Source organism: Solea solea, chromosome 3 (genome assembly GCF_958295425.1).
Source record: "Solea solea chromosome 3, fSolSol10.1, whole genome shotgun sequence".
Classification (NCBI taxonomy): domain Eukaryota; kingdom Metazoa; phylum Chordata; class Actinopteri; order Pleuronectiformes; family Soleidae; genus Solea; species Solea solea.
In genome coordinates, this window is record NC_081136.1 from 11847346 (window position 1) to 11873658 (window position 26313).

Here is a 26313-nt window from a genome sequence, read left to right on the forward strand (position 1 = left end):
TACTGAAACTCCGTGCTAATATGGCTTCAGTATCTATATGATCGGTATCTACCGGACTGGGTCACAACATGATACAAGTCACGAAAAAAACTCCTTTCTTAAATGTATCCATGCTTTGCAGCAGTGTAGCCTCGCCCACTTGCTTACATTTTCTATTTGATCCAGCCTAAATATGTTACAAAACTGTTTTCTGTACAATTATTGCAACTTGGTTCTGTTTGATTTATTTCGTCAATTTGTTTGAATACATTTTAAGTTATAGATTCAAGGCAATAATGGAGTTTACATTTTCCTTGGAAATAAAAAATAGGCACGTTTGAAGCACCACCTTTTCACTTCTGTTGCCAAAACACAGCTAGACATGAACTGAGCTTCTGCAGTGAGTGACCGAGAAGCACGAGTCAGGCCGACGAGGATTAAGATGAAGCTTTTCACAAGTGCTTCGTAGCATTTTCAGTCAAGGAGGTGGGCAGTAACATCAGACTTTCCCCACACCTCAGGTGAGCCTGCAGCACTTTCTGAAAGGACGACCCCAGGTCTCAATGCTGTATTGCTTTACTAGCATCATTCTGTGCAGCACTGAAATCTCACTAGGTGACACAAAAACAAAACATGACCATCTTGAGAAACACGGACAGAATAGTGTGGAGATTTTAGGTTTTAGTAACCCATTTGACAATAATTTGAATGTAAAGGGCATTTTTGTATATTCTAAGGCTTTGCACTACGGCTTTAATATTGTTTGTGTTGTACTAACAAAAAAGTACACTGTTTTAAGAACTGATACCATTTTGAAAGTATCAGTTTACCACTGGTATTGGAAAAACCCAAATGATACTCAAGCCTACTCTCAGTAATCAGCTCTTTTTATTGATAATGTGACTGAGTGACTCTTTTCATGTAGCTTGGAGGAGGGGGTTGTATTACCTAATTTCTCAAAGCCTGGGGCCTGATTAGAGGGTTAGATATCACACACAAGAGCCACAACAAGGGGCCATTTATTTACTTGTTCAAGGCTTGAAATGCATTCAGGCCATACTGTTTTTAATCTCTTGCTTTTCCTGAAAAAAATTGCCTGCTGTTTTCCTCAAAGGGGATGGGACGGGACATTCTGATGAAAATCTAACGCCAGTGTGGTTTTAAAAACAGCCTTGGCGTCATGTTTGATAGAGGCCCAAGTCTTCTTGGTGTTGTTGTTGGCGTCAGCTGAACTGCTTAGCTAAGACAGACAAGCGGACCAGAGAGACTGAAACCTAGCACAAGGCAAACGTGACAGACAGTGGAAGCATGTCCCTCTCCACAGGCTCTTGTTTTGCATTTGCTTGTCATCTTTCTTGCATTCCCTCAGCATTTCCTCTGTCTGAACATTGCCTCTTCCCTCCCCTGTTCTTTTACTCTTTGTAAAGATTACATCTTTGCCAAGGGAATGGTTATTTCTACTGTGTCAGCAGTTTCTGCTCCCACTGTCCCTTCACATTCAGGATGTTTCATTCAGAAAACACAAGCTGATTCCCCCCTGTCTGACTCCTGTTTGCTTTCATTCAAGTTCAGTGAACAAACTCTTACATACCGCTGATGTTAGAGCAGCTGAAATCAAGAGGGAAAAATGTTGAGAACAGAGCACTGTTGACACAAGTGTGTTTGTTCCACTCTCCCCTTTTGTTTTTCCTTATGATTGTTCATTTGTTTCTCCTCAGGGATGGCAGAAGGGATCTGTATTTAGAAGTTGTCCTTTTTGAAAACAGGAGGCTCATACCAGGCCTCTGATATACTGCAAGCAAACACAACTACAATATTCTGCTTGGATCTTTCAGGAGAATCCACCAGAGAGCCACACTCATGAGAAAAGCACTATTTTCTCATGATATTGGCCCAGAAAAATTGCAGTTGTTATTCTCAGATGTGGTGTTGAGGGCTCTGAAGCATTGTTTGTCTCGTTCTGTCTCTCCTTCGACAACCACACAGAGTCAGTTCATCCATTCAGAGGAAGGTTACAAATATACACAGGATCTCCCGTGTTGGGAAAGCCCCTAACAACACCACCTCCCATGGCTGTAAGCAACTGCCACTATTACTGTAGTTGATAAGCAGGGAGTGGCAGGCGGTGAGCCAGCAGTAACCCATTCCTGAAAGAATTGTTGGTGCATCTTTGGGAGTGTTAATGAAGGACTCTGCAACAGAGCAGTATATGAACCCCACCTTTTCAGACAAATGGGTCATGACTGCGCTGCTGACTGATCCTTGCTAGCTATGTCATTGAAGGTTAAAATCAGACATTTGCTCCTAGCCTTGCTGTGTATGATATTTAGTAGGGATGAGCCAATTCAATCATTGGTTTCAGTGTCAGTCAGGTACTAGCCTAGATACTGCAATTGTGTGAAGGCTGCAAATGTCAAATATGTTATTGACAGCCAAGTTCTTTACACGAAGAGAAAGACCGTAACAAACAGATCATATAAAATTGGTATCAAATAGTATCAGTAATCTGTACAGAACATTGTTATTGATTCCAGCCCTACTTCAGGGACACCTGCTGGTGTTTACCCAGACCCAAGTGCCATCACCCCTGGTGACACAGGTTGCCCAAACCCTTACTCCAAGAGAGAGCAAGAGAGAGAAGGAACACAAAGGGCACAAGAAGGAGTTATCAAGTGTCAGGAGGGATATTCGAGGAAAGGAACATAAATTGCGGCTGGGATTCCAGGAAAGGCAAACTAACTGTTATCTTCAAATGTTTCTCTGCATTGTCTGCTTGTTTAACTAAGGCTGCCGCAGAGTTTGAGTAAAGAATCTGCCTGGTGGCATTCCTGTGGCTGTTGACGTCAGGAGGTTTTGGCCTTTGCTTAGAATCACAATGAAGTAATAGACGAGTGTGTCATTGTGTGGAACAGTTTATTGATTGCGGTTAAGCAAACAATGCTTTTTTCCCCCCCCTCTTGAAGAAAGGGTTGTTCGTGTTGTGGCTGATCGTCTTGCACTTGTGGCCGCAGTTTGATGTTCTCTGCTGTTGCCATCACTTTGGACACACTGCCGAAGAATGTACATGAGGTTTCTCATGAGCTCATGGAAGAAAGCTTACTTGGCATTTAATATCTAATCGTTTATCCAAAACAACTCACCAGCAATGTGTCTTTATCACCCTATGGGGTTTTTCCAGGATTGAACCTCAGCCTTTCAAAGCATCTGATAGACAAATTAGTCAATTTGCCAGCATTCAAATTGTGCTCACAATTCTCAACTGCTTCTGTGGCTAAGGTCTAGGAAGTCACCTCTTGCCTCTTGCCTCGACTATTTTGGAAAGATAGCCTGTTTTTGACAAGGAACAAGTAGCAGGAACAGCTCCCCATCCCTAATGATTGTGATAAAAACACTGAAACCAGGCAACATTTCTTTGCCTAGTTTCAGTCATTGCCAAACTGCAAACACACTCAAGTGTACCGCTGTCCTTAACATTTGGTTTGGTTTGTTGAGGATCATCTCACAGCATGTGAAATAAAGGTCATGTTTCACATTTGCTTGATCTGACAGATGTGTACCTTACAAGAAAGTATGTGTGTGTATGTAGTGAATCTAATTTTGGGGTGATTCATACAGTTGGTAGTATTATGTAAGGCACTGTTGCTTCTTAAGATTATATTTTTCTTTTATACTTTATCTTTCATTGTTAGTACTTTTACATATTATTCCACAAATTGATCGACTCCAGTTCACTCCCACTTGTCCCTTAGGGCCCATAAACAGACGAATTTGCAAATCTTTTGTGTTCTATCCGCTTTTTATCCACATGGAACCAGCGTTTTGGGAGTCCTAAAACAGTTTTTTGTAAAACTGGTGCCTGAGTGAAAAAATACCAAAACACCATGCTTGTATTTTCATGTATACAACCAATATGCAACTTTGGGAAAACAGTGAGGTCATAGCCCCTCCTCTCTTGCCCTGCATCTGCTGTTGCCATATTTGTTGTTGCCGGCGTTATGTTCTTCTTGTGTTTGGAGTTGCACACAGTGTACAAGGTTTTTGTGTATGATCCATGCCATCTTCTCTGTTTTTGGTGTATTTCTCTGGTAGTGTCACATACATGCCTGCATATATACTGCTACAGGTTATAAGAGGTAAAGTTCTGTTTCTGGGTAGATAACACCATAGATTATAGCTGGCCACAATTTAATATATCCTGTCGTAGTCTCTTAATTATCCAAAAAGCAGCAAAGGAACGCAATCCAGACTAAAACTCATGTCGCCGCAAAAGGGCTCAGGGGCGCCGGCTACCAGGTTAGCCATCTGTCACCCCAACCAGAGACTATTCAACATTTTTTTATAGCATTAATGATCCCCGCTTTGCGTCACTGCCTTATTATAGACTTTTTTCCAGCTCTATCCATCAGGTTCTTAGTGTCCTCTGCAGAAAGAGAGACAGACTTCAGCATTAACCATTGTTTAGTTCTTTCAGTTCAAAGTTGTAATAAAAGCATGCAGCACATTTTAATAACCCTGTGCACTACCAAATCATATTGCTGTGCTTGTGCCAGGAATTGATCTTGACACCCAGCGGTGAAATTGTCAATTTAGATACCAAAAAAAGCAAGATAAGCGAACTGCTGCAAGCAGCCACACAAGCCATAGCATTTAAGTAGGACTTTGCAAGACTTTTTTTCTTTTCAAAATTCAAGACGGAGAAGGTTGTCACTTTGGTTTGTGGTCAGAACTGTGTTTGAGCAGCGTTGTCTGCACTCAGGCTAACACAGCACCACTAACCACTACCTGCTCCTTAACTGACAGACTGTGCTGTGCTTGAGCACAATGCTTCACTATTGTTGCTGTAGTCCGTGTCGACTTTTCACGATCCTTCCCCGTGGATTCCCTTTCGTTCCAGCATCGAGTCATCGGCTCAGCAGAGTGAGAAGGGAGCGAGGCAGTGTGGTTCATTCAGGGTTCAAGGCTCCCTCGCCTCACCCCCTCTCAATCTCTTTCCTGACAGTTTCCCCCGAGCACCTGACCTGCCTCAACCCCAATCCCCAGCCGTTCTTTGCTGGTCTTTGGCTACAGTCACACTTGTCACTTCACTGCAGTTTTTTTTGGTCACCAGTGTCTAATTTTGGAAGATTACAATGCTGCACGTCTTTGCGCTTAGCCTGAAAATGTGTCTTGTGTGTCTCATGTGGCTAACGAAAACCTAAAACTGCCCACACTGCACTGCACTTGAATTGTTTTTTTATACTGCTACTTAAATGTGAGTAAAGCAGACTTGCAAATCCTTCAGACTCATTGATTTAGGATGCTTGTTGTTTCCACCAGGTCATTTTATTTTGACTTTGTGTTAAAAGTGAATGCTGTTGTGGTTGGATTTTTGACCTGATTATATGTTTTCTGATCCTATATGAACTTCCATTCCACTTCCATTTTAGTGTGCTGACATGTTCTAACTGCATTCTGGTATGTTCATACTGTAAAACCATGTTGTTGTTGTTGTTGTTGTTGTTATGTTTAGGGGTTCTGTTTTCTACACAGCAACAATAATATTTTACTTAAATTAAAATACGATAATGAAAGAGGGTTGGTTGCGAGTGATGATGGAGACATTTTTGCGAGCATGTGCACACCAATGGCTATATTTGGCATCTCATCTGGTTTGAGAAGGTGATATTTTGCAGTCTGTCTCTCTCACCTGTCTCAGGTGTGATAATGTGGTGATGCACATCTCTCAACCGTTTCCTCCGTTATGTTTCTGCTTAAAGAGAGAACAGCAAGCCCACTCATGAATTTTTCCCCACAATGTTTGTCCTTCACCAGCTTTATTTTTTCCATTCATGATCCAGAGCTCAAACTTTAGTAGGCAATGGAGGAAAGGATCTAACCCTATGTTAAGTGAAACCACGCTCTCTATTGATTTTTTTTGTGGAATTGAGACTCATCAGTTCAGGGATGACCTCTATGTAGATCTCTAGGTGTCAGACTATCTAAATTTAGGGAACACCATGTTAACCGAGGACTGAACGGAGCCAGGTGGCAGGCAGTATAGACAAAAGAGTCATAGATGTGGGATTCTCAAAGGAGACTTCATCAAACTTAGCGTTAAGGGACAGGATGTTAATGATTAACCATTCGTCAATGAATTGCCATTAGGAATGTTTAATAAATCAATGTAAAATCTGTTGAGTGTCAGAATGCAAACTCACTAGTTTAGTTTATCCAAGTTAGGTCATGTCTGTATCACACGTAGTTTTGTTACGTTAACTTACTGACATTTTATTTCTCAAGGTCAGACTAAGATGCCCAGATGATGCTGTTGGGAGTCAATTACTATTGCATGTATATGTTCAAAAGGATCCAAACAGGCATGTGCACATTCCACTGTTCCCGCCCTCAAGCTTTGACCCAGAAGTAATAGAAGAAAATAACAACAACAATAATGTGGCAAAATCCAGGCCGGTAATTTTCAGAGATTATGCAGTACCAGTTCACAGAATTAAGTATTTTAAAGTTAATGGATGGGTGGAAGGCTATGAATGGCACTCGACATACTACCATCCAGCCATAAACTAGAGGAAAGTGTCTAATACAAGCTTTAACAAGGGCATCTTGCCACCTAGCATAGCATAGTGTTTGTATACTGGCTGTAAGATAGTAGACCAGTTAAACAGTGTAGACTTAACTGTGCATGGAAGTGTACTGAATGTTTTATTTGGCTCATGTAACTTATGTGATGCTAATGTACAATGTTTTAAATTTGAACTAAAAATCGATTCTCACTGTTGTTTATTAACTACTATTGTTTATGAAAATTGCACGACATTTGCTATCCCAATCAAGAGAGTGTATGTATTCATATCATATGCCAAAAAGTAATGGATTATGTACTTTCTCTGTATGCTCCAGCCTCCACACCAGATTACACACGTTAATACACATACAGTTGTGTGCAAGTGTGAGTGCGTCTGGATGTCTTATTGATTGTGTGCCAAGCCAAGACCAGTTTTAAAAAGTCTGTCCAGAGCGCTCCATATGGAGCATTGATGTCGGAGAGTGCGGTCAAGAGGGAGAGAGAGATGGAGGGAAGGAAAATGAGAGAGGGAGAGAGAGAGAGAAAACGGAGAAGCCTTTTCTTTGGCTTTTCTGCCTCTGTCATTAAGCTCTCCCATGTCAAAGACAGATGGAGCTGGTGCCTTGTGTGTTAGCGTGCGTGTGTATGCAGGCACTTGCAAGTGCAGACTGATGTGATCCACCCAACTTTACACACACACACCACCGAGCCCTGCCCTTGATTCTGCCCCCAGTGGGGCGTCTCAGAGCAGCTACCAGACCTGCCATCTGCAGTCAGTCAGCCTTGAGGGTCGGACAGCTCATCAAGAGTCAGTTCTCCTCATCCGTGCTTGTATCTGCTCATGCAACATTTAACTTTTATTTCTAATAAAATATCTTTCTTTTCTTTTTTTCTTTTGGCTCTTTGTGATTCAGATCACACACCACCCTGCATTATTTTGTTTTACCTCTCTCTTCTCTTGCAGTGTAATTTCTCTGGCGGGTGGCCATACAGGGTGGATTAATGTGAGGGGAAAATGATAGGAAGTAGATTTAGAGGAAATGTTCTTCCTACACTAATGCAGTAACTCATTTTTTTTCTGTGGCTTTGAGCAACAACCTCAAAATGAGAGATATTTGAAGGTTTTGTCACTCATGGAGTCAAATGAGGTCAAGTCCACCCATAATAATTACTATTTCCAGAGCCTCTTTTTACATTATGGTTGAAAACACAAACCAAAGTAGTATGTAAATAATCAGCTTAATGTTATCACTACCTGCTTTTGTGCCACTGAAGGCGCATTGGATGGCTGGGGTTGGTTAATAATCTGTTTTTAATCACAAATGTCTTAAATCTGGAATTACGGGTATGTGTATTTTGGGCTGCAATTGCTGATTGTTGTCAGTATTTGATTGTTTTCTCAATCAATTGAGACTATTTGTTTGAGTCAGAACATGTCAGAAAATTGTGTAAAATATCGATATAAAATTGCAATGTCCTTGAAGGTTTTCGTTTTGAATTCAGTTTATTGTCATAGAAGCCAAACAACTGAAAACATTCACATTCAAAGGTCCAGTAATTATAAACTTATACAAGCATGCTAATGGTTAGTATATTCCATTTTGGCCATTTCTCCCCAATGTTACACACTGAACCTGTAAGAAACTGAAATCAGAAAACATTAGACTTAGACTTAGACTTACATGTTTGTATTCTTCAAAAACACTTGCATTGTTTTATAAATAATTAACATACTAGGCAATTTATTTAGTATTCAATTACTAATTGATTAATGGTTGCAAACATAGCGTATTTGTAGGTTAAGCAGAGGGAGTGGAGTGACTGTGCGATTGTTGGCATGTGCCAAGCACAGAGCAAGCTTCCATCTCGAGCCACTTCTCTGTTTTCGTGGCCACTGTCTTGGAGATTCCTCTCACCCCAATTAAGTCTTTGTCATTGTCCTTCTTGCCACCAACCCCCACTTTGAAATGCTTGTCCAAGGTTGACTTAGGACACCAGTTAAGTGCCCAAACTGGGTGTGTTTGTGTGTGTGACACCCTTGCTGAGGCCACACACAGCATGATACCGCGCTACCAGGGGAAGCAAGTGTGTATTAGACAATTTCAAGGCTGATGCCTGTGCTTGATGTGTGTTGTTGCTTCATAACAGTGTGTGTTGGGGCTGTGACATCAGTATGCAGGTATTTTTCAATAGGCTGCCAGGGCTAATGTAGCCAGCAGGCTCAAATTTCCAAATTTCTCTCACTTCGCCTGAAGTCCCCTCCACACACAAACACATTCACTTGCTTGGTGAGACATGTTATTTCCACCCATTTTTCTCTGTCTGGTCTTGACGGCTTTGAAAACACGTCACCCAGAGGTAACTAAGAAGCAGCACAGTGTCTCGATCTGTTTTTGTCTTTCATATCGTGCTGATTTTTGGCAGGACTTCACTGAGTAAGGCTTGAAGGCTTGTTGGTACTGCTCAAACTTCTTTTTTAAGCCCCTTAACTTGTTTGCTTGGTGACGACGGACTATCATTTAGCAATCCTTATTGTGTCTGGCATATATCAATAAGCTTGTTGACAAATGTTAATTATTATGTATACAATGGATGCTTGTCAGTTGCCTCTTGCCTTCACACTTCAACATGAACCTCAGGCACCTGACAGATGAAAAAAAATCAGCTCTGCAACTAACGATGAGTCTCATAAATGATCCCCCCCCCATCGAACTGGATGTGAGAAACGATCAAAGTCAAGCATCTTTTGAATATTCACCATGTCAATGTGATTTCCACATTAGTATTACCTCACAAGGTGCCACTCTATACTCTTATGCAAGTATGACAGTTTAAAGAATCGCTTTCAACGTCTATGTGTACTATCAGAAATAATGGGACTTTTAATTGATAGTAGCCCTGTGTCAGATTAATTTCCCAGTGTAAAAGCAGGATTGGTGTATTTGGTGTCACCATGATGGCCCATGGCTATAAAGGCCAGTAGAAGCTGTGAGGAAGCATGATGTTGATAATAAGGTGTACAGCCACTCCAAGGAGTTGTGATATTTGCTATCAGCCCTCAGGCTGGGAAACTAGACCCCATTTTATAGGCCTAATCCCTTATCCGCCCCTCCCCTTTTCATCACACTTCTGTGTTTGTGTGTGTCCACACACATTCAGTACTTTGGTTTCATATTCAGAGTGTGTGTCTCAGAGTGCAGATGACCCACCCTGGATGACAGATGTGTGAAAAACAGGTTAATTACATGCAGACCACTCCTAGCAGATTTTATTTTAGGTTATCACAAGTATATTTTAAGTATATTATAAATTAAAGACTCTTGCTTTGTGTGGTAATTATAATAATGAAGAAGAAGAAGCCTTCCACTTCATAATTTTAAATCAGCAGTAGGAATGTGCAGATAAGAATACAGCTGCAACTAACAATTATTTTCATAATCGATTAATCTGTCAGCTGTAGTCTTTATTAATTGATTAGATGTTTGGTCCAAAATATGTCAGAACATGGTGAAAAATGTTGATCGGTGTTTCCCTAGGTGGTAAGCTTAGTAGTTTTCTCAATAAACCGGAGTCATTTAAAAGATGTAAAAAGACTGTGCTGGACTGATATCGGTGTCAGAAGATTCTCAAGATTGTGATAGCAGTCTGGTATTGGACACAAAAAAGTGGTATCAAGCCAACTGTAATTGTCTACTTTATGGGACCAGAATATTTGTTACACTGCCTGAGTTTTATATTTTAAACACAACTGGGACTGATATTGGTATTGTTCGATTCTCCAGGCTGTGCAACAGGTATTGGTCCCAAAAAAAGTAGTACAGAGCCGTTCCTAATCAGCAGCCGTAGGCAGAGCTGGCAGATGGCAGATAGCAGATATTGTCCATCTGCATAGAAAAGCTTGTGATTATATTGACGATTTCTCAGTCAATATTGAAATGAATTTGTTGATGACAATTTTGGACCACCCTTTTCTCACTCTGCATCTAAAACAAAGTCTGTTTTTATTTTTTGTGACAAACAGAAAATGTGGACTAACTTCAGACCTCTTTGACCCGTCTTTGTGTGGCAGTATACTCCGTTTCAGGTCACATTCATGCATTAACACTCTGCCTGCCAGTTGACCTTGGAGGTCACCCCCTAACCCTTGACCTTGAGCATATGAATGATGGCGTCTGGCGTTTGTGTGTTGTGTTTCAGGCCCTGGGGAATCACCAGCCTTACAAAAGATGGATGTACGTGTGTCCATATTTGTTTGTCGATCTAGAACCTATAGACAAAACATGAACAAGCACAGACAATGGTGTCAGTTCAGTCTTTTCCAGTAGAGCCTGTTGTGGATAAGGATTTTGCCCTGTGCTGTGTTACTGCCATAGCCACAGTAGTTAAAATTGCAAAAATTACAAAATCTTAGTTGTAAACACAGCACAAGGCCAGTTTAAGACCAAGTGACGCAGCAAATCGACCTGTCACGCACCGTGGCACTTTCTACAATAGTCTCCTTCCTACCACAGTGTTTCTTTTTTGTGATTAACATTTCCAGCAGGGCTTCATAATTAATCGCAAAATAATCAAAACTACAATTGAACTAGGAGCAATATCCAATTCAAAAGAGACAGCAATTGTTTGATGGAGAAGTGCATGCAGGAATTCATAAGCCCAGAATTTATGTTATTCAGATGAGAAAATATGTTTTTGCAAGAAAGTCATGGAAATTACAGATGAAATGCAAAAATGAACAGTTTGACCAATAATGAATTATATTGCAATTGCAATACCTGTCAGAAATAATCAAAATACTATTCTTTTGTCCATGGTGTGCAGCTCTAAATTTCCAGTGAGCTCTGTCAATTTACTTATTCATTCTTAGTGTTAGATTGTCATCAGGCTTTCACAAGCATTTCCTGTTTCCTCGTCTATTTTGTAATCTAATATAGGCTGCGTTTCGCAAACAGGTATATGTTAATGCCAACACCCAGGATGTTCATTTATAAGTCACTCATTCCTGAGCAACACAGTTACTACATTGTCCAATCTGATGCCTTATTTTCCCCCACTGGCTCACTTGGTCTTTAGATCAGTTTTACTGGCCCCTTGTCTATTTTCGTTGGCCCTTCAGACACAAAAATTGCAATATAACTCCATTATAGGGGCTCTATTTTGCAACACTTGTCGTAAAAACCATTCCCTCACAATATGACGTTAGAAAAATATTTACTTTCAAAGGGTGCAGTACATTACATTAATGGATTCTATTCGTATTTTCTATTTAGACAAGTCTAATTTATCCCACCAGAGTTTCTAAATGAACCACCACATTTTTAACACCTCTCACAATAACACTTTGTCATGACGTATGTTTTTGCTGAGAATGCTCTCATTTAAATGCTGTAAGTCGTGAAGGTTTTGATCAGTCAACGTCACCTCAAAGAGCAACAATTTTAATGCACTTCACAAATTTCTTGTATTCATATAGCCCATGTTGCAGTCTGTCAGAGCAGAAGCATCTGTGCCTTCTTGCGCGCTTTGCCTCTGAAAAAGGGCAACAAGGTCTGAAGTGTTTGCTGATGCTCCAGTGGCTCTCTATTCCTGAGTGCAGACATAATTTCCTGCTTAATTTCTCAGTTCCCTTCGAAAAGGAATGGTTCCTGTAGCTCTATATCTTTTTTTAGATGGTCCCACTAAATGTTTTTAATGTAAAAGCTGATGAGTCTTTGCTGGCCTGCTGTTCCTTTATTAATAATCAACAGACTGATTAAATAATATCCATCCAGTGCAGATTATTTCAAAATGATATAAAAAATTATTATTTATCAGTCGGCCAGTAAAATTTGTTCTCAAGAAACTTGATGAATTTTCATTAAGCAGTTTTTTTATTTAATAATATTAAACTGTTATATTTGATCAGATTGATGAGAAAAGAAAACAAATATGTGGGCCAAAGAAACTTGCATCAGTTATTGGCCATAGAAAACCCCAAAATAAGTCGACCTGTAGTTTGATGTATCACACATCGTGACAACCAGAGCAGAAAGCAAATGTGAGTTTCTGCACTTTAGTGCATGTGTGTGTTTTCAGCCTGGCGTGTAACTCTGAGAACATGTCAGGGTGTCTGTTTTGGTGTGTCTTCCGAGACTTCAGGTGTTGATGGGTGTTTCTTTTCCCCATCCCACAGCACTGTTTGCACTGTCACTCACAGCTGTCTAACACATAACTGTATGAATGACAGCCCGGGTTCACAATCCCTCAGTCAATTCTCCATGTTGCTTTCGCATGTGTTGACGTGCCTTAACAGTGTTTGTGCGTTAGCGCGTTAGAGTAGGTGGGTGGTCGATAATCTATACATAGCAACCAGCACCTCCCTCTCTTGTCACCTATACCAGTCATGTGTCATACAACATGTCAGAGAAGGAAGTGAGAACCTACTCTGTTCCCCAATGTGCTCCATGCAGAGGTTGGATTTATTCACTTAACACCATGTCACTGCATTGCACATGTAGTCGCACAGTATTTACCTTGAACACAGAAGTGATGTATTGATGAAACTGCGATTCAGATCCACATTTAATGGTCCATAAATATTTATTCCTGGGGCATGGATTGAGTTAAAGTATAAATGCGTACATTTTATATTACTGCCGCTGGAGCAGTGTGTGAGATTAAACTGGAGCCACAGTATTTATTTTTTTATTTTTTTGTTTCTTTTATTTACGGTATTTATTTTATCGGAATATTTTCTGGTTTCTGTGCCCCATATAACAAAGAAATAATTCAAACGGATTCATTTTTGTTTGTGGACTAAACTAACGCATACTTGATTAATTGAGAAAATAATCGACAGGTTAATTGATTATAAACATAATCGTTAGTTGCAACTTAATATTAAAGGCTATTATATATAATTATATGCCTGTTTTAATTTCCTTAAGCTTACATGTCACATTGTTGCTTGTCAAAATTGTTCATGCGATCACCTTTTAAATGAAGGAAAAACTTTATATGAGAGGAAAAAATCAGAGCTAGTGTGCAGATCAGTCTGTAATACTCATGAAAAAAGTGCTCCATTACTACTGAATGCTACAAGCAATGTGAAGCAGCTGGCTGAAATCCTGTAATCAAACAGAGACATAAGGTGTAAATGTGATGCTGTTAGGATGTTAATCACTCCAAATTAACTGAAGGTAACAAGCTTCTTCACCCACTTCACTTTCTGGATGCTGGAATATCTGTGCCTCATCCTCGTCCAGATTTGACAGAGTTTTTTTCGTCTTCCCCCAAGACACGATGCTGACTTTGACTCGAGTATTTTGTGGTTGTGTATGCGTCTGTGTGTTCTGTGAAACAGGCCTGAGGGGAGGTTTGGTGTGGAGTTTCACTCTGTCTTCGAGTCGTATCTGCTGCTGGTTAGAGGTGTTGGGTTTTAATTAGCTACCACAAAAATATGTGGTGTATCTGTCACCCTCTGGCTGCTCTTGTGTTCAGCCTCTGAGAAATTAAAGTGCCAGTATGATGTCAATGTGTGTCTGCAAAGCTGCAAAAGTAATTTTGCGGTTAAAGTAAGGAGGCAAATTTAATTAAATAAACATACTGAAGAACCATGTTAAAAATATATTGGGCTTTATTGCTAAGAATTTGTAGCCATGCTTTTTATTTCAAAGACCACTCTGGTACGTCTATATACAGTAGTCTACTGAAATATATGAATCTCTCTATATATATATATTTCAGTCATAACATTTATTGGTCACTTACTAACAATAACATTATCAACATTTTATTTTCCCCCCCGAATATTGTTGTTGGCAGGACAGAGCAGGTTTTATCAATTTTCCCATGGCTCTCAAGCTACAGTTCTGTTCCAAACCGCACTGAGAACAGTTCTGGTGCATGTCATCCACTGTTACAAAGGTTGCATCAGAATCAAGCTCTTTTACACTGTGAAGTATGTTTCCTGCCCTGCGAGTTAAGGAATAACAAACAGAGGAGCACTCTTCTTCGTCCTCTTTAACTGAAAACTTGCGACCAGTCGGTAACACACACTCCGCAGTGATCCTCGCTCTGTCGGTCACAAGCCAGTCAGAGCTGTAAGAGGCTCTTCTGCCAGCTGCAGCCCATAAAATTAATTGGTAAAGAAACCCAGATTTAAAAATACAACACTAATAAAAACACATTTAGCTGTATTTGTACACTTGAATTTATCCAATTAAAAGATGTATACATGATATCCGTACGTCTACAAAGCCTTGAACTCCTGTCCTGAACTTGTGTTTTTTTGGGATAGAGGGAGCAAATGTGACTACAGCTGTATGTAACAGTCCTCAAAAGCATAAAGAAACAAAGTTAATGCTTTAAAAGCACTACAGTCGTATCGAGGAGTTTTAGGAGCCGTACATGAGAACACAAATGTCAGACTCAAACTCTACCCTGCAGAATCGGTGTAATGTACATGTGAGAATAGAGCTGTTTAGAGCAAGTGAGTGGAACACGATGAAGACCACCAACTAAACCAGATTATCTATTTGTATTAAAAGTATTTCCAATAGGTGAACATGTGTATGAAGTGGATAATCCTGGTACAAATGTGAAAGTGGAACTCTGGACATTGTCTTCAGTTCACATGCGACACGTCGTTCCTCAAATGTCCTGCTTCTTTGGCTCGGAAATTCGCTTGCTGCAGATAACTCATATTCATCATTACAGCTCTTTTTGGAACATTTCATCACTGATCTTCAGCAAAGCTGCAAAAGGAATAGAAGTTGTATTTTTTGGGGAAAAATTAATCATACGTTAAAACTTTTGCGAATCCTCCTAAACTTGTTCTCGTTTGTGTGCAGGCCCTTGAAGTATTTCTGGTTGATTTAAGGCATCACATTGGGTGATGTTGTGTAGGTGAAAAAATACCATTGGGCAGAACAACCACTGGCAATGGAAATTGTGTTAATCACCCTTTGATAGCTCATTCACAAATCCCGGATATACTTGCAAATTCTAGCGTGAAATAGGCTTAAGTAATAGCTTGCAGTCCGGGCCACCCTGCTTTTGTATTGACCAAATAGCACATTATCATGAGTGTCTTTCAATGACGTTGAAACAAAAGTGTGAGTGTTGGGGATTGATCGACTGAGGCTCTAAACTGCAGCCACTATCTGTAAGCCAACAGTGACGTCACGCTTACTTCCCAGTGAAAGCACGGTCAGGACATCCTCTCTCACACTGCACACATGTAAATGGCACAACTTTCCTGTCTTGTACCAGTCCATTGGCCTTGGCACACTTTTAATGGTTACACACCATTAGTCAATGTGCCAGGGTAAGCTAACAGCACATTTAATGGGCCTATCAGGTTCCTAATAGAAGATTGCCAAAGTAGAAAAAAAAGCCTCATTACAGGGTTCATAAACAGACCTTGAAGGATTGAGGAAAGTAAAGGAAATTTGTTTGATAGTTTATACGTCGGAAAAGCAGATTGGCCCGACACACGCTTGGATTTGTGCACCAGGAGGTGGTTCTCAGTTTGTTTAAACTGTCATTCTCCAGAGAACATGGAGCATTAAATTAATGTCTATGTTCTGTAAGAACAATGCAGCAATTGTGGTTTGGGCCACAGGTTTGGGTTTTTAAAATGACAATTAAAGTTTCCAGCAGATATTCATTCACTCTAAGGCATCTGAACGAAATGACTATTAAAAAAACTCTCATGAAAAACCCCAACTAATTTTAAAAGATGCTGGAGAAGTGTGTGCTTTAAACGCAGCTAGAAGCTTTTCTTCATTTCAAATAATTGCATTTTAAAATGCTTAATAAACAAGATCATGGATGGAAAACACTGCTTCCTCATATTCTCTTTTTATGAGTTCTGTGGCTGAAACTCAGCCAGTTTTACGTCATGTAGTTTTGAGATACAAGTCAGAATTTGCAATTGTTACCACGATTAATCATGTTTCCACTTGTGTCATGCTCCTTTTAGTAATATGTTGGATCACACACTGCTCAAGCTTTAAATGTAATTTATTTTCCCCTTTGCACATAACTGCATTGACATAAACATAAAAACAAGATTATAAGTTTTCTCTACGTCCTTATCGTGATCTATATTGAAATTGATAAATGAGACCTGTTGTGAGGTTAATGAACCTTTAACCCCTCTTGCAATCTGTTGTTTTGTAGCGAGCCCTATATGGTTTGTTTTCTCGCCGCGGTGTTTCTCTCCCTCATTGTGTTCAGTGGAATAAGTGATAGTAGGCAGGAGGTGTGGAGGAGGAGAAGGAAGGAAGGAGTGAGGGAAGGGAGAGTAGTCCTCGCGGACAGAGAGCAAATCAGACGAAATGTCTCTTCACACACAGCTTCCTTTTCCACTGCTGACCCGCTGACCTACACTCAGTCTGTCTGTGTTTGCATGAGAGGCCAACGCAAGGTCACAGTCGAGTAAGGTAGTTTTACTGATGTTGGGATTTGGTGTTGCAATGCAGGTCATGGGGCACCGTGTGATGGATAGGTGCTAGGTAAAACTTAAAAAACTTATATTTCTGTGACCTATTCGCACTGTAGGCTATGGGTTGTTCATGTTTTTGAATGCAACCAAATTAAGGCTGTCACGTTTTATCCCAAATTCATGTCTGTGTGAACTTGGGAGAAGGTTCAGACTTTGAGTTCAAAATAAACAGCCTAAGCTCTAAGCGCAGTGTAACCTCAGGTCCATTTTGAACACCCTCTTGGCCCGAAGATGAGACGGTGACATTATATTTCTCAGAAGTGGGGTTGACTTCTTCACCTCAAATGTGGTTTTGACACAAATGAGCCAAACTGTCCTCCCCAGCCGAGAATGACGACACCGGAGCTTCTTAAAAACAATGCGTGGGAATAGTTTGGCATGTTAGTAACATATCTGTGGACTCACCTGTAAATGTTTGCTCCATCTGAGTGAGGGGGTATATTTAATAATAATGATAATAATAATTTTATTTGTATAGCGCTTTTCATTAACTCAAAGGCGCCTTACATTAAAAGCACAAGAATGAAAAATGTGTCTTCAAAGGAATAGTGGTGGCACCAAATTAAAAAACTTGTGACCTTGAACTGTCCTGAAGGCTGTGGTGGTGGTTGCACTTGACTGTAGCCCAGCCTACCTCAGAACCTGCTCATGCAGCAGGCGACGTGCCTCTCTTTCAACTTTGCATCTACCTCTCGTGGTTTCCTGTGTTTGGTCGTGTTTTTTGTTGGTGTTTGTGCCTCGAGTGATCGTGCTAGGAGGTGATCAGAAACACGGACTGTGGTTTTTCACAGAAATTGGCGCCTCTTTTGCACTGTCTGACAAAAAGCACTGACGTTTGCATACTCGCCATTTTTACATCACTGTTTTTGTCCGATGAATGTTTCAGAAATTTGAAAATTTATTTTGTAGACACGTGGCGTCTCCCCTGCTATCATTTACCTTTTCTATCTGAACAACTGCCAGTAAATATTTGCACTTCTCTGCTTAGGACTAATTCTTCCTCTGTCCACAACACACTATCTATTTTTCCCCCCGCCTCATCTCGCTTCGCCTTCGATCTCACTCTACACTTTCTCTGCTGCAGTATCCCTTTCTCCATCGCTCACTGTTTGCACTTGAGGGGGGAGAGGTTTTGAAAGGGGAGGAGGAGAGAAAGAAGAGAGCCGTCTGGAATCCATTAGCCTGTTGAGGCATCAGTGTTTCACTGTGGGAACCTTATTGATTGTCCTCCTTTATAATTATTCCACCTCCACTCCCTCCTTCGGGCTCTTGCACCAATCATGTTTTTACTTTCCTGCCTTTTATTCCTGCTTTGCCTTGCTTTTTATTATTTTCATCCCTCTCTTCGTGTTTGCGTGCTGCTTTTTTTTTTTAATATCACATCGTCTGCCAAAACCTAACCAACTGGGTAACTCACTGTTTGTTTATTGGTGGCATGCTAGATTTATTGACACACTTATCTGCAGCATGCAACACTACCACATCCTACACCAGGAGAAAGTCTGGCTCACACTGTAGACATGCACACCTTTACGATCAGCTCCGCTTGCCGCATTCATTTAAGTAATTTACTTGCCATGTGCCACGAAGCGTTTCAGTGGTGTAACAAACATTGACACACATGTAGATTCATGCTTTAATTTCTAACGTACATTAAACATCTCAATAAATTACGATATGTAATGCTATGCCTCTTACATTTGTTGATTTACTGATTGTTTGTTGTGTGTGTCATGTCTTACTAAACTGGATCTCTTTGTTTCCCACAAAACAAAATGTTCTGTGGGAATCTCATCTTTATTTCAATAAAATTTTTTACAGTGTTCTGGCACTATTTAATTAGCAAATTGATACTGAAAATTATTGTTATTTGCAGCAGCTGTGCCTAAAGCCGCAGTGCATAACTTTAGGTGACCTTTGTTGCCGTTTGTTATCATTATTCCTCCGTTTGTTTTTTGTAAACAGAAGTGACACAGCATTATTTGTATGCTACATTCTTCAAATGGGAAAACAGGCTTTGTCAAGCAATACTATCAGACCTGACTGAGTGAACCTTTGTGTGTATACACCAGCAAGAAGGGACAAGACGTGTCTATCCCATCAAACTGACCGGGTTTTTTTAGCAGTAGTAATAAATTGTGAGACTTTGTTTTCAGTCATACTCCAACCCTGAAATGCAAAGTGAATTCTAACAGGCGGTGAAACTAACTGGTCTTGATGAAAAGGAAAGAGCAGAGCAAGTGTGTGGGAGTGTGATGACTTTTTATTTGAAAAATCTATCAAGCAATAATGAGAGGATTAAGACTGTAGTTCTGAGAGGTAACACATGAAAGGTTCAACTGACTGCAGTAAAGAATCTGAAGCGTGACTCGGCACAAAAACCAGCCCCGACTGACAATTTGAACAGGTGCCGTGGCTTAATAGGAGAAATGAGCCATTATGCTTTATCATCTGCCCAGTTTTCCACATAAGTGACACACGTCATCCTCTAGTTCTCTTGCTGCGTGGGGCCTCAGACCAGCTTTACATCCTGCGGCATTGCAGACGCCTGTAATGTCAGAGGCTGCGTTAAATACTGACCAGAAATACGGCAGAATAATTTAGGAAATAACTTTTTTTTGTATTTTATTAGTCATTCAAATTGGGATGATGAGATTAATATTTTTTCCCGTAATGTTATGGTATTCTTAATTAATCGTTTATTCAATTACTAATTTCATTGCCAGCCATTATGATAATCTCGTTATCGGTTTGAGTATAGTTTGTTTAATAATTAAAACAAGCTCTTGGATTTTTCAACTTCTTAAATTTAAGTATTTTCAGGTTTTTGTTAAGTATGTGTATTTATCCTTTGAGCATTTTGGCAAATGACTGTAATCTCATTTTGCCAATCTTATAGCTGTGCTTCCTGTGACTTGCTATCTATGAGCTGTAGATGTTTCTCCTGCACTTGAGGTCCTCTAATCACAACCATGACTATTATGAATATTATTTTTGTTGAAATTTGAAACAAGGGGAAACGTTGTGTCTTTTTCTCTTCAACTTGACACAGCTTTCCCAGGAATTAATTTGAATAAAGTTTAGTGCCTGTACCTGCTTTAACCTGCCTGCAGCCATGAGGACAACATGCACACACACACACAGAGCTATTTGTAGGAGACTTTGAAGGAGAATTGTCTTACATTCATTTCAGCAGCCTAATCAAAGCCTTATCCCATAACCATAACCACTTAATGTCTAAGTCTTACCTTAGCCTAACCACAATTTAAATCTAAATGAGGTTCTCCCTCATTAGGACCAGGTTTCTAGCATGAACACTGGTCTCAAAGAGGTCAGTGTAAAGCAGTAACAAATACGAATACAAACACATGCCCGGTCACTTGCCTCAATCACAGTTCCACTGTCAAGGCCACAGTGTGGGTGCGAGTGTGTTTTTGTCTGTGTGCGCCATTGTGTCATGCAGTGTTTACTGTGTGTGTGTGTTATGGTTGATAACCAGCCCACTCATGTTTTCTTCTCACTCTGTGTGTTTGCAGGAAGTTCGGGGAGCGCCCTCAGCCACAGCGCCTGACAAGGTGAGTGAATGCAAGTGCTGTAGGATACTCAAAAGTGTTTCTCGACATATCCACACTACCCTTTTCTCATTTTCTATGTGAAATTGCGGCAAGCTCCATTTTAGTTCAAAAGCGTTTTACGTTTTCTTCATAGGTTACATATAAAACGTGGGCGTAGTCTTATTATTGCAAGGCAAACTCCTGTTTTGAAGCGCCAAGAAGTATAATTTGACTGGAAGTCACCTGCAGCCAGGCTCCTATTGGACAATATCAGCTGTCAATCACACTGGTGTCCACTCATGTGCCGTGTTTTATCGTCTATTTTCCTCCAAATGGGAAGGTAATTTACGAAACTGACGTCATGTTCTATCGGACAAGACCTCAAACTAGTGATAGAGACCATTAATTTTGCAGGCCAATGTTTACTGATGTTATAAATCAAGTTATTAATCAGGTGAGTCTCACTCACCCTGCTAAATGGAAGATAACGTCAGACTATGTACGGACTATGATTTTAATGTGGATTGACAGAAACGGAGACAATGAGTTACCAGCATCCACTTCCTGATTGGTTCTTATCAGTCATGACTCTAAAATCAACCATGAAAAAAACAACAACACCACTGACACTATCGCTCAGTTTCGCCTTGTTGTCGAAGGAATCATTGCTTACTTGTTGCCGGTGTAGTTTCTGATTACTTTTTGTAACTAAGCATCCTTACTTCTACTACATGGACTGTTGTTATCTATTGATCCGTGTCACGTTACATCATATTTGTTATGCTCTTGATTGTTTATGAGTCAGATGTCTGTCGTCTTTCACTCCAAAGTCCTCTGGGGTGTGCTTTAATATGTTGAAATAAACCCCATGGCTCGCAGTTGTTTGTGGAGAAACGAGCCAGCAGGGCAATAATTCACCCTTTTCCAGGGACTCGCAGTCTAAACTCTGTTTGCACTGTGTCGTGCGTGTTGTATTCAGCAGAACTGGGACGAGGAGTGCTGCAAGTTTTTGATTATTCTGCTCCTCTTATGTCTGTTCCAAGCCATTTGCAGAAACATTTTGGGTGAATGGAGAATGCCGATGGATGTTGTGGCTTGCTTCTGGAGGTCTGTGTGCGTGCGTGTGTCGTGGGGTAAACGAGTGCATGCATATGCACTTGTTTGCTTGTTGGTGATTGGGGGGGGCGGGGGTTGGTGGTGTGTGTGTGTGGGTGTACATGTGTCATGTTGTGCGCGGGGAAAATGAGGGGTTGCATATTTTCTGGAAAAGCCAAGCTTGGTTTTGGAAAAAAGGGGCCCCAGCACCTTTTGATGTGTCCCCCCCTGTTCATGCATGTGCTGCCTGTCCTCTGTTTCCAGTGGCCCCTGCATTTGTCTGATGGTTTCGATGCCCAGGAGCCGAAAGGCACAACCCCTTCTGTGTGTGTCTGTCTATGTACCCATTTGTATCATGGTGTTTTGTTCTTTCTGTGCGCAGTGTCCTCATGTTCACTCACTTATCGGCCCCCTTCCTGCAGCAACAGCAGCCCAGTGCTTTTTTTTCGGTCAGGCGGTGGTACAGACAGCTAAAACAGTGCAGAGTCCTGCAGGGTCTTTTTACGGCAGCTAAAGCTCCGGGTCCTGCAGGGCTGCCCTGTCAAAAAGGCTACTCGACTGGAAATACAATGCACGACACACACACACAGAAAGACACCCGCATACAGACATCTTTGATTTAGACAGATACACGTGCACGTACAATCTGGAGAAGCTGTGTTCTCTGTGAGAGGAGACGCCCCTTCAATTGTTTACTCATCCAAGCAACGTAGGAAGAACCCAACGCCTCAGATGGAAACACTCAATAGACAGTGTTTTTTTTTTCTTTTATCTGCTCCTTTGTCAGAAATTCTTACATTCAGACCGCGATATGACCCACAGTAACGGTCGGTTTGGCCCAGACTTTTGTTAAATCTAAAATCACATGCTTGAACTTAAATTTTTTCCTTTTCATTTGTGAATGATTTTCTTTTGATGATGCATTGTTTGCTCAATTACATCTCGGAATCAGCGTCATGTTCCGTTCAGATTTCACTGTATTGAAAATATTGATTTATTTTCCCACTCATTGGTTGTTGGTGCTGTAGCCTATTAAACTGCAACTTCTACCAAGTAGTACAGAGTAGTTCAGCTCACCACAGCAGTGTTTGGATGGGTAAATCCTGATCCGGCTTGGTTTTTCTTGGTGTTGTCTAGATGGCAGGCGGCATCAACTCTGTAAATAACATGACTTCATACCAGCATGACACCAATAAATCCAAGAACATGACACACTAAATAATACTGTGCATTGACACCATTTGTGTCAAAAGAATTATGAGCGGTCTTGAATCCTCTCTCTGTTGTAATGCACAGTAATTTCAAAAAATGATGTAATGTTATGTAACATTGAATCAGTTCTATTAAGTTAGTCAGGGAACATTTCTGGTGGCCAGATATGAAGCATTTAACCATTTAACATGTTCTTGGCTGTTACTGGGTTTCCTCACAAATTAAAATTACCTATTTATGACTCAGACTGAGCAGTTTGAAGTGGCTGAATACGAAAGTCTCAACCTGGGGCATGACAAAATGGATGCACACACATACACAAGCACACACGCACACACACACTTACTGCAGTCAGCTCATACTAATTGAGCTATTTCACCGCACACGTGTTTTAGTGAGCCTCGTCTCCCTCATGCTCATGTTCACAGGGGGTCCCGCTTTGCCGCAGTCGCTGTGGCAGATGTACAGGACAGATGCCTGTCTGCTCTGCTACATCTGTAGCCGCGTTTCAACTAACCCCCCCCCCCCCCCCGTTCTCTTTCTCTCTCTGTCAAACACACACACCCGACCCAGCAACACCTGCTGTTGCATTTGGCTCTTTGTAAATTTGTCTGGCACATATTTGTGTCACCTCTCAAGTAGGTGAGACAACTATTTTGATAATCAATTCTTTTAAATATTTTCTGGTGTCTTTGCTCCTAAACAAAACTAATTTTGGTTTGTGGACAAAACGAGATATTTTAAGAATATCATAATTTCTATGTGTCTGAATATAGACAATATATAGTATTCGATTAATTGAGAATATAGTCGACAGATGAATCAAATTTTTAGTTGCTGTTCTTTTCTCAACCAATTCCTTTTCTCTTTGTTTATATCTCTCGTTTTGCACTAATACATGCTGCTGCTGCCTGCATTCATTAAAAAAAAACATTGTTCCATTTAGCATGTTTTCAGTAAGTGGAGTAAAGTGGTAGTAGGCTGTTGGGCAATTAATCTGCTGTTGACTTTTTATTTTTATACATTATTATAAAAGTCTGCTATCAACCTCGAGTCTAACCCTTGTGAACAAAATGTACTTGGTTTGCTTAAAACATTCTACAAACTGAACCTGTTTCTTGGACGCAGTGCTCACATTTGCGGTTGTTGGCTTCTTTAGCTTCTTCTTTTTTTATTTACCTGCATGTCATTGCTTATATGGCCTGAATAAATGTGTGCATGTGTTGTTGGTTCAGTGTAACAGGCAAGTAAACAACCTCCATCTACAACACAAATCTGCTTACACTGCAGTGGCTGCTTAACCGCGTTTTTTTTTGTTTGTTTGTTTTGTTTTGGTTTTGCTCTGTTGCACGGCAGCTTTGATAATACGTGTGTGTGTGTGTGTGTGGTGGGTTCAGTCAAGACTGAAATTGCTGCCGCTGTCAGTTCCTGTCTCTGATTAAATCAGCTAAAAAGAGGTGTTGAATTTCCAGTGAGTGGTATTTTTTTGTCAATTTCACTAGACTTAATATTAAAATGTAGCATTTATTGGTGAAGTTGCATGTCGCAGCTGAACATGCATCACCTCACCCTTCCCTTCCAAGTGTGTTGGAGAACCTATGTAGCCTTCAGTTAGCATCAAAACTCAAAAGAGGTTTAGTTCATACATGGGTGATAAAACACTTGACAATTGTAAAAATTAGTAAATAAGTATAATAATTTTGTAACTTGCGTACTGACACACTACACGATCTAAGAGGACAGATACAGACCTTACAGTCACTTTCATGTGCTTTAGTGTCATGAATGTCTGCTGCTTGTTTTTGCCCTTTGGGAAATACTTCACACAGTCTATAGCACTTTATAGGATGTATATTTTGAGTTTAATCATGTTTTTATGGTTTGAGTGTGAACTTCCCCATTCATATTCAAAGGGATATCCAATTTTTGGTAAAAGAAGAAAAGTTATGTCAGCTTGTGTGTCTGCAGGCATAGGAAGTAAAGCTGTGCCCTGGTCACCATTTCTCTCACTTCTCCTTCCCGTCATCAGTTTTCAGGAAGAGACCTAATCTCTGAGTGTGTGCGTGTGTGTCTGTGCGTGTGTGCGTGTGTGCGTGTGTGTGTGTGTGTGTGTGTAGGAGGTGAGTGATTAGTCAGACGTCCCACTTGTTACCCTTTGCTGCCATTACTCCCTGCTTTTATCACAAGTTTTTGGTGTCCTTGCCACCAATTCCTGTTTATGCAATTGACTTTACCCACTCCTTTTTAAATATGCTTTCTAATTTCTCATATCTGGATTGTGCCACCTCTCTTACATCTTTTAGAAAGAAAATCCCACACTATGACATTATCGCATATATTTTATTGTATTCAAACCAATGAGAGAAGATTATTAGACAAGTATTTCATCGTTTTATACACCCTTGCCCAAAATCCATCCTGAGATATTTAGTGTCTTTTAAAAAAACAAAAAAAAACCGTTGTGCTCCTCACTAGAATTTATTATGAATTTGTGTGGTTCTGAACGTTGCTTGGCTACACAACAGAACAACAAACATTTTCAAAGACAGACCCACCACTGGGTTTATGCGACACACTTGATTACTGACACATGTTGGCCATCTTTGTTATCGATTCAGAGGTTATTTTATGGACCAAGGGTGGATATCCGTGCCAAAGAAGACGTGACAATAGCAAAGAGCCACTGTGAGTGAAAGCTCAATCTTTTGCTAAAGTGTGTTGGTCTTGACAAGGAACGGTCTTTCCCCCATGTACTCGGCGACAGTGGAATGGTTTGGTAAGCACTGAAACATTGTTAACCACAAGCCAAAGCTGTCGCACGAAAAACCTCACTTACACAAGAGAGATTTGAGTAACTAGCGTATGTGGTGGCACAAGTATGTCATGAATGTAAAATGACATAGATCATAAAACCACGTCGCAGATTCTGTGTTGAGCCTTTTTTGAGGAAATTCCTATCACATACTTCAAAGAAAACCTCACAATTTTGAATCAGCAGCATTTTAGTAACACACTAACTACATCAAGGTGGGGTATTGGGTAAGACATTCATTCACAATATACACAGTCTGAATGTTGCGTCTCATTCATGTGTCTCCATGTTTTCTGCCTGTACATCAATTATATAATGAGGAAGAAATTAGATTAAAGAATTACATTAAAAAGATTGAAATGGTCGTTATTATATGCAGACTGCTTAAATATTATTTCCTCTGTCCCTGTTTTCTTTTTTATTCTTTTATTCTGGCCTTTTTACTGTGCCGTAAAAAAAGTATTTAAAAAAAATATATATATTTTTAGCAAATTTCATGCAAGGCCAGTGTTTTTGTCGGTCAACATGAAACAAGGCAGACACTACGTTTCTATTGCTTTAGCAACTCTTGCAGCAAGTCAGCAGGTCTGACGAGGCATGGGACAGTATG

The 26313-nt window shown here is 40.4% G+C and overlaps 1 protein-coding gene across 1 annotated transcript in view; it reads left to right on the forward strand.

Annotated features, from left to right (window-relative positions):
- rbpjb (recombination signal binding protein for immunoglobulin kappa J region b) overlaps nucleotides 1-26313 on the forward strand; it is a 45912-nt gene that overhangs the window by 5334 nt on the left and 14265 nt on the right. The window contains exon 2 of the mRNA XM_058623925.1: nucleotides 20567-20605. Coding sequence (XP_058479908.1) covers nucleotides 20567-20605 — 39 coding nt within the window. The remainder of the gene's footprint in view (nucleotides 1-20566; nucleotides 20606-26313) is intronic.